This window comes from Octodon degus, unplaced genomic scaffold, assembly GCF_000260255.1.
Source record: "Octodon degus isolate 3935 unplaced genomic scaffold, OctDeg1.0 scaffold00002, whole genome shotgun sequence".
NCBI classification, from domain to species: Eukaryota; Metazoa; Chordata; class Mammalia; order Rodentia; family Octodontidae; genus Octodon; species Octodon degus.
In genome coordinates this window covers 18,977,928-18,987,126 of record NW_004524578.1, presented here as the reverse complement: position 1 = coordinate 18,987,126, position 9,199 = coordinate 18,977,928, and the positions used below count along the sequence as shown (strand labels likewise).

Sequence of the window (9,199 nt, the reverse complement as noted above, 5' to 3'; positions counted from 1 at the left end):
ATAAATAGATAAATAAATAAATAAATGGCTGGGGCTGTAGCACAGTGTGAAGGCCCTATGTATAATCCCCAGTACTCCAGGAAAAAGGAAAGTAAAAGGAAGGAGTCTCACCGATTGACGAGGTCCTGAGTTCCCTTACTACCTCCCAGTGAGTATGGGCCACCGGAGCAGGAAGTGACCAAGGAGAGAAGTGTTTGGAGGGAACGTTGGCCTTAGGATTCCTTGGATGAGGCAGGAAATACCACAACGGCAGCCCCTCCCTCCAACTGGCATGTGCTCCCTCCACAAGGGAGACACCATCAGGAACCCCCATTTTACAAGTGAGGAAACTAAGGCTACAGAGATGAGTCTTGCAAAGGCCACTCAGTAAGGAAGCCAGGAACTAGGGTCACTGCCCTGGGTCTAAGCCTACTCCTGGGCCACTGTCCTGCCTCTAGTCTCAGCGTTCCCTGTCCCCAGCCTCAATCAGCCCCTGTATCTGTGGTTAGGTGACAGAGAGTATGAGGCTTTCTAGCCTGGCTGGGTCCCCAAGCCTGGGGTCCTGAGCAGCTAGGTAGTTCCCAGGGGTCTGGTGGAAGGAAAGCCCTGCTAGCACCTTTGCTGGGAAAGTCACACTGCATGCCCCTCATTCCTCACATGGGACCCTGCTGGGCATCTGTGGGAACCAGGGGAGTCCAGCTCTGGCTGGGGAAAGCTCCCAGGCAGCAGGCACAGGCTAACACAGGCAGTGATAGCAGGGCCACTGAGGAGTGGCCCAGGGCAGCAGCTGCAGGGAGGTTGGCCCAAAATCAGCCACCTGAGCCTGGCTCTAGAGGTTTTCTGGAAAAACAGAGAGCAGCAGAACATGTTTCAGGAAGGAGGCCGGGCAGAGGCGCCCTGGTCTCAGACACCTGAAGTACGGTCTGTATCAAGAGACCAGGAAGTCAGGGTCACCTGCTCTGGGTCCCTCACCTCAGACTCATTTCCAGCTGATGAAGCACAGGTTTCCCAGGGCAGAAAGCAGCGTGACCTGGTGGTAGACTTCGGTATCCAACCCTTGATGGAGTGAGTGGTCACCACTCCACACTGGATCTTAGAGGCCCGGGCACTCATCCATGGCCCAAAGTAAGCACACGGTAAATACTGGCGCGAGTGTGCTCTGTGGACAGAAAGGCCTACATGGAGGCTCAGCACCCTCTAGACATGCGGCTGGGAATGTCTCCCAGAATGCTAGTTTGACTATGAGAGGTTTAAATTCCTTTGCCAAGTGCCATTTGCTCACTTGGCCAGGCATTTGCCCTTTTCTTGCTGTGGTGGAGGAAGCAGAGATAAGGAGGGACCCAGAACACTCAGTCCACCAGTCAGAGGCCCAGGCAAGCACTGAGCCAAGCCCCTTACCCACAGCCATCTGCTTTCCAGAATCCTCTGTGGTTTTGCTGCCCCCTCACTATCTCCTGCCTTCTGGAGGTTTTGCAGGGCAGGTGTGGGACAGCATTTGGGGGAGGGCGGGCAGGGGTACTGGCCAGCAGGTCTCTCAGCAAACAGATGAGCCTGGACTGGCCCCCAGGGATGGGCAGGGCAGCAGAGGAGAGGGCACTGTAGTGGCTTATCCATGTGGGAAACTGTTCTCTCACTGGGGAAACTCAGCCAAGCTACAGGGAGACTCAGGCAGGGAGGTCCGAAAAGGGCGGTTGACAAGGGAGTAGGAGTGGCTGGGAGCAGAGGGAGGGCTGCGGTAGCTGTGTGAGGGTGCCCCCTAGTGGCAGCTCTCACTGCTGGAAGCCAACGCCAGCGCCTGCCCTGCAACCTCCACCGCCACCAAATGAGGGACTAGGGCTGGGGAGACGGCTAAGTAGAATAAGTGCTTGCCTATCAAGTACAACGGCCTGAGTTCAATCCCCTGTTCCGGAAAACAAAATTAGGGACTAGGTTGAGGAAGGGGCGGTGGTAGGGCCGCTTGAGGAGCCCGTTGCTTCCGCAAGTCACCAGCTGGCTGCCATACACCTGCTCAGTCTTTTCCTTTGAATTAGCTTTTGTACTATTGTTTTCTTTTTGTTTTTTGATGCAAGGTCTTGCTATATAGCCCAGGCTGGTCTTTTTTATTTTTCTAAAAAGAGTACAAATTAGAATTAAACCAGAAAAAATTACAAAGGATACAGAATTTCACTTAACAAAGTAATATGAATTTCACAGTACTTGTTGCAATAGACAGTGTTGTCTTCCAACCAGCTATTCATATTACCAGATATATGCATGTAAAATTAGGAGAAGAAAAAAAGAAATGCATAAGAAATTAAGAAGAGAAAAAGTACAGTAAGGGGCTGGGGAGATAGCTCAGTGGAATAAGTGCTTGCCTGGCAAGTGCAAGGGCCTGAGATCAATCCCTGATTCTGCCCCCCCCAAAAGTACAATCAATTGAAAAAGGAGACAAAACTAATTATTATCTTCTCCTTTCCATGGATCAGCAGAAATGCACAGTACAGTTGTCCAAACCATCCTGCTTACATACATAGCTAAATCTCTTCCCCTCACCAGGCTAGTCTTGAACTCAAAATCCTCCTACCTCAGCCTGCTGAGTGTTGGGATTAGAGGCAAACAACCTGCACCTGATCAGTCTTAAAAGAGAAAAAGAGCAGTAATAGCTTACATGATTGAGCAACTGATAAAGAGTCAGGCCTGTGCCCGGGCTCTGATACGATGTTCTCATTAAATGTGCCACAAACCCTCTGGGCCATGTGCTGCTGGGCACTGTTCCTACTCCACTTACCAATAAAGAAACTGAACCTGAGAGGTTGTGTCCTTGGCTGATGTCCTACACTTTGGACCTCGTTGTTTAAACCATTTTTAAAGAATGATTTTTCAGTACTGGAGATTGAACTCAAGGCCTTCATCCTGAGCTATATCCCCACACCACCACCTTTTTAAATTTTGAGACAGGGTCTGTCTTCCTCAGTGGCTCAGGCTAGGCTTGAACTTTCAGTCCTTCTGCCTCAGCCTCCTGGAGTGCTGGTATTAGGTAGCACCAAACCTTGTGAGAGAAAAATTCATGAGCTTCTATGTTTTAGCACTAAATCAGGACCAGGCTGGGGGAAAAAGAAAAAGAGAGGTGTATGAGGAGTGGGAAGCTGGTGTCTAGGCCAGAGAAGGGAGAGAAAAAGACATACCTACAGAGAGGGTCTGAGGGGCACAGGGTCTGAGGGGCACAAGGCACCCCTGGGAGCAGGGAGAGGGAGGAAGGACAGGAAAGTGAGGTCCCCCATCCCATTCGAAGCAGAGAGTGACTCAAGGCACCCCACACACACTGCAGCTGCCCCTGGCGACCTTCAGCTCAGTGGCCACCCGTGATGCTCCTCTGTGATGCCAGGCAAGCCCTGCCTTTGAAAGGTCCTTGCCTTCCATGAGGCTGGCTCTTCCCAGAGGTGTCCCCTGCCAGCACCTTGCCCAGCTGCTGGTGTCAAGGTCCAGCCAGTGCCTGGCCTGGGTCTGCCCTCTGCATCCCGAGCTGCTGCCACACAACCCTACTGCATTTCTGCCTCACCTTGGCCAGGTTGGGACTCAGCACGCCCCTCCCATGCCGCCACCTCCCCTCCCCCTGCCCTGTGTCTGTCAACAGCTCTGCCACCCTGCTGTTCAGCTCCTCTCCCTGCTTCTAAAGTTATCATCTGAATGTGTCACCTCCCCCTCCTTCACAGCCCTCTTCCCGTCTGCCACCCCTCACTTCTTCCCAGAATAACCCTAATACCTTTTATGGTGCTTCACATATATTCGCTCACAACAGTTGGAGACGTGATAAACCATGAAATACGATTATCTGTGAACTCAGAGGCATACATGGAGAAACCTGCTCTCATAAACTCCAAGGGAAGCTTGGGGCACCATCCTGGGGGCCCCTCAGCTCTCTAGCATCAGCCTGCCCTCCTCCCCTTCAGGGTGCCAGTGCCTCCTCCAGGTGACTGTGAGCCCAGAGGCCTGTAGTCATGGCCTGGAGAGAGACTGATGAGGACGGGGGGACGGATGGGGGACAGGTGCACAGGGGCGGTCAAGCAGCAGCAGCAGCAGCATGAGTATTGTATCCCCAGCTGCAGGAGCACTAGCCCAGGCTGTCCTAGAACTTGCAGTGACCCTCCTGCCCCAGCCTCCTGGATTACAGGTGTGCATGACCCCAGCTCCTCCATTTCAGTACTCTACTGTTAGCAGGAATCTTCTGCTACTTGTTTACCTACTTATTATCAGTACGGACTCATGAATTTCTATTTTAAATGGTTTTAATACAATGTAGCACCTAATTGTTTTGGTGCTCCGTTTGTCCCAGATGTGGCCAGCAGGAGCCCTTTAATGTCACCAAAGTCCTATGACATTGGTAAGGACTTTCAGAGTTTTATATTTCTGTGACTTTGCTTCTCAAAGCTCTTTGATGTCTTCCATTTCCTTGGTGTCCAGAGCCATGAAAGCCTGAGCACTGGGAAGACAGTCAAGGCTGTTCTAGGCTCTTTAGTTTTATTGTTGAGAAACTGCAGCTCCGAGGGGAAGCAGCTGGCCAAAGCCACGTCGTGAATTGGCAGAACAGTTGGATGGAAACTCGGACAGAGCTAGGTGTGACAATAAATAATGCTACCTGCCTGTTTCGATCCTGTTATGGGTAGGCACTTTGTGAGGCACCTTGCGCACACTCCTATACTGAATTCCTAAAACACCCATGAGCTCAGCAAAACAGATGGGGCTGAGACCCAAGTGTATTTGGGAATGTCCTCCAAAGTCTTCTCTAGAGAGATGAAGGAGTTGGGTCTAAATTCCATTGTTGGTGATGGAGGTGGTAGTGCTGGGCTTGGTGTGACCAGCTGGCCAGATGAGAGCTGATTCTTCACCACAATGGTAGGGATATGGTGGAGATGGGTGTCTGTCTGCCCCAGTGGTCTGCACTCTAGTCTCTAAATTCAGATGCGCATCTGTCTACCCCACCCTGGGCCAGCAGAGCCATCGGGCTTCAGGGTGCGAGATAAAAGACATCATCTCCCAAAGGTGCTCTTAGGCATCTGCTGGCCCACGCTGTAACCCAGGGTCTACGCTGGGGGCCTAGCCCAAGTCCAAGCCGGGTCCCCTCCCCCCTAGCCTTCCTTAGACAAGAGGCGTATGGGCGGCTCCACCAGCAGGGGGCGCTACTAGTCATCAGTCCGCTGCAGGACGAAGGAGAGGGGTTTGGGGGGTCCACATGCCAGGGCGAGCGGCCCAGCGACAAAAGGCAGTGATACAGGGCCTGACCAGTCCCTGAAATCGTGCCGCGCTTTTCCTGCAGGCTTCCAGGACGTGCACGTCATGGTCTTCGTGGGCTTTGGCTTCCTCATGACCTTCCTGCAGCGCTATGGGTTCGGGGCCGTGGGCTTCAACTTCCTGCTGGCGGCCTTCGGCATCCAGTGGGCGGTGCTCATGCAGGGATGGTTCCACCACCTGGATTCACGGCGCCGCTATATCCTCGTGGGCATCGAGAAGTGAGCTGGGGAGCTGAGCCCAGGCCGGAGGGAGTGGGCGGGGCCAGGTGGGGCGGGGCTCCGGGCGGGGCTGGTGGGAGGGGACCGGACTGGCGTTGGACAGGGCCCGCGAGTGGGGGCGGGGGCGGGTCGTGGATCCTAAAGCAGCTCTCTTGCACATTGGAGGCCGATGATAGACACACACACACACACACACACACACACACACACACACACACACACACTGCTACTATACTTTCTCATCAGTAATTTCTAGGACCTCAGTTCTGATGGCATCCAGGTCTGCAGGGACTTGAGGCCAGGCTTCTCCAGGGGAGAAAGACCCAGGCCCTCTGTCCTGGGAGGGCAGGAGCATGCCTGCCCCGTAAGGGCTCCTTGTGGGTGGGTGGGGACCTCTACAGGGCAATCCAGCCGCCTAAGATGCTTCTCCTTGTATTGCCCCTCCCTGAACGTGAGTGGGCATCGAAAGAGCTATAGGCAGGAGGGGGTGTGCAAAGTGTGAACTGGAGTCCCCTGCCTCGGCCTCTGAGCCAGCGCAGGGCTCCCTGTCCACATCTCTTCACACCTCTGTTCTCCCCAGCGACCTTTCTCTGAGACAGTTCCTGCTGTCAAGGAACTCAGTCCCATCCTCTGTTTGAGGTGACCTCCCCCAAGCCCCCCCCCACCTCTGAAGGTTAGAAATCGCCTGAGCCAACTTGCCAGGACCCAGTGGGCCAAGCAGGTCACTCACAGGAATCATTTATCAAGCTGTCCGTGCCATAGCATGATTTTCCCAGTTTTACATATGGTTTAGTTTATTAGAGGTTCTTTTTTTTTTTTTTGAGTTCTGTTTAGCTGGCCTTTTATGTAGAATAAAAAAATGTTCGTGCTAGGTGTAGTGACATACACCTACAATCCAAGCTAGTCTGGAGGCTGAGGAAGGAGGATCAAAAGTTTGAGACCAGCCTGAGTAACTCAGAGAGACTCTATCTCAAAATAAAATAAAAAGGGTGGAGGATGCGGGTTGGTGATGGAGCACTTGCCCCATATGCACCAAGGTCTTGAGTCCAATTTCCAGTGCCCTTCAAAAAAGCTTCTAACTTCAGGAAATTATCATTGGCTTGGAAATATCAATATTGATTTGCCTTCTCCAAACTAAATCTACAGAAAAGCTGAGAGGCAAGCTGTATGAAATCTCATATAAAGGGCAATTTCCTGCTCTCTCATACAGGGCGCCAAAAGATGCCATTACCTAGGTGTCTGAAATTTAAAATACCTGCCAAGTAGTTGTAAACAATCAGTTTTCCCATGCCAAGTAATGAATCTATGAGTGAAGAGAAACAGGATCTGGGTGTGGTGGCGCACTCCTATAATCCCAGCACTCAGGAGGCTGAGCCAGGAAGACTGCTGTGAGTCTGAGGCCAGCTGAACTACCCTGTGGGGGGAGCGAGGGAGAGAGAGAGAGAGAAGGGGGGAGAAGGAAGGGAGAGGGGACAGTGGAGAGGGGAGGGGGACAGGGGACAGGGGACAGTGGACGGGACGGGGAGACGGGGAGGAGGCAAGAGGAGGGAGAGAAAGAGAGAGAAAGAGAGAGAGAGAGAGAGAGAGAGAGAGAGTAGTTAATCCAAAACAGGTGTCAGAACCAACAGATCAGCTCTTTTGTACATAAAAAATCTTTGGCATGCATTCCCTCTGAAGTTCAAGCTAACCAGGAATTCTCACGCCCAGTGCCACTGACCCAAAGTGTGAAAGGCCTATAATATATTTAACTAAGCAGCACAGCAACATAACTGGCCATAAGAAAAAAAATACACAATTCAAAAAATATATGTTTGTATTAGCGTCTATTGATCTGCAGAATATTGGGCTGCGATGTGTATGTTTCTATCATACCCACCCCATCTCCTTCCCTCACACCTCTCCCCCAGCCTCTTCCCCCTGGCTAATCATTGTCTCTCTCCACTTTTCATGCCATCTTGTGTGGATTGCACATATGAGGGAGAATGTGATGAAATGATACAACTTAAAAAAAACTTCGAAGGGAATTAGTATAAACTTTGAGTTAACAGGTTTTTGGGGAGCTAGTTATTCAGCAAACAGATCATTGGAAAAACTGAGTTTTGGCAAATTGTCTTTCGACAGTTCCACGCTGACCTGGAACCTGTCTCTGGTGCCTGTAGCTGGCACAAGCAAGCTGTCCCCACCCCTGAGCAGTGGACCTGGAGATGTGGGCCTCCTTCATGGCTTCTGGGCTGTCCTTGCTGCATGGTCAGGGTCCCTGTGTCACTCTTAGGCCCCCTAAGGTCTGGGTCCCCATCTCCACTTCCAAGCTGCAGAGAGTATCAGGCATGGCTTCTTCTCCTCTCTTGCTCCTTCCTAATGATCACTTCCATCAGGTGGCTCTCCTGGCTGCATTTATGGACCTTGAGGCCACTGAGCTGGCTTCTCTAACCCCCGTTTTCCATCTACATGCTATGGCTAAGGTGCCCCAGACGTGTGATCATTCGGCCAGGTCCTGGAGACACAGGCATGTGGTGGAATAGACATTCCAGTGAGTGTCCCCTGGCTCAGGAGCATCACTGCCCCCTTCCACATACTGGCCCTACAACTAGCTCTCCCCTCACCCTGATCATCCCTCTCTCTCACCCCAGCACAAGATGGGACTGTTCTCAGATGTAACAGCCTCTCTGAAACAGCCCCTTCTGTCCCAACCCCCAGCCCATGAGCAACCCTTATGGTTCCTTTTAGGATCTGGTTTTTGCAATCAAGAAGAGCAGTTTTGCCTTTGGCAAGGAACAAGGGGGCCTGGGCCAGGGAAAGTGGATGCAGGAATGGAACCAAGTTTCACTCTGACCACCAAAAGTACACCTGGCTGCCCATCTTTCCTGGTCATCTGCCTCTCTACCAGCTCTCTGCTGGGCTGGCTGAGCTTTCGGGTTCTGGACTGAGGAAGGCCTGTGTGCCTATTCCCTCTTTCCACCTTGCCACCCCAGATCCCTGCTTCCTTCAGGAAACCATCTTTCTCCCCTTCCCTAGGCACCAATACTCTGTCATGGGTAAGGGGAAGGGACAGTCCCCAAGGCTTGAACTCCAGCAAGGCCTGGGAGGTATGGCAGGTGGGTGTGGGCCCAGTGCTGGGAGTCTGGAGCAGAGGGCCCTCTTGAATGGAGGAACTAGGGGAAGATTTCCTAGAAGAGGAGGCACTGAGCAGAGCTGTTAGAAGGACAGGACCCTGTGACAGGCACATGAAGCACAGCCAGTCCCTGTGGCCTGAGCACAAGCTATCTGTGAGAGGTGAGGTGGCTCCATGTGTCTGGCACTTCACCATGTGGCCCTTACTGTTGTGGATCCATTATCCCAGAAGGTGAAACCGAGGCTCTAGGAGGTTATGCCACAAGCCCAAACCCACAGACAGTCAAAGTCAGACTCAAGCCCAGCACGTCATTTGCTGCTGTTGTCCAAGCCCCTTCCCCAGTCTGTCTCTTTCTCCATAGCCTCATCAACGCTGACTTCTGCGTTGCCTCTGTCTGTGTGGCCTTTGGGGCAGTGCTGGGCAAAGTTAGCCCCATCCAGCTTCTCATCATGACCTTGTTCCAAGTGACCCTGTTCACAGTGAATGAGTACATTCTCCTCAACCTACTAGAGGTGAGCAGGACTCGGGATGTGGGCAGCAGAATGGATATTGGGTCGGGGAAACACATCAGCCTGGCAAGTCCCTTATCCTCCTGAGCACAGCAGCCAATCCCAGAACACTG

The 9,199-nt window shown here is 52.4% G+C and overlaps 1 protein-coding gene across 1 annotated transcript in view; it reads left to right on the top strand.

Annotated features, from left to right (window-relative positions):
- Positions 1–9,199, top strand: part of Rhcg (Rh family C glycoprotein) — a 19,914-nt gene that overhangs the window by 2,321 nt on the left and 8,394 nt on the right. Inside the window, exons 2-3 of the mRNA XM_004623464.2 lie at positions 5,273–5,465; positions 8,939–9,089. Coding sequence (XP_004623521.1) covers positions 5,273–5,465; positions 8,939–9,089 — 344 coding nt within the window. The remainder of the gene's footprint in view (positions 1–5,272; positions 5,466–8,938; positions 9,090–9,199) is intronic.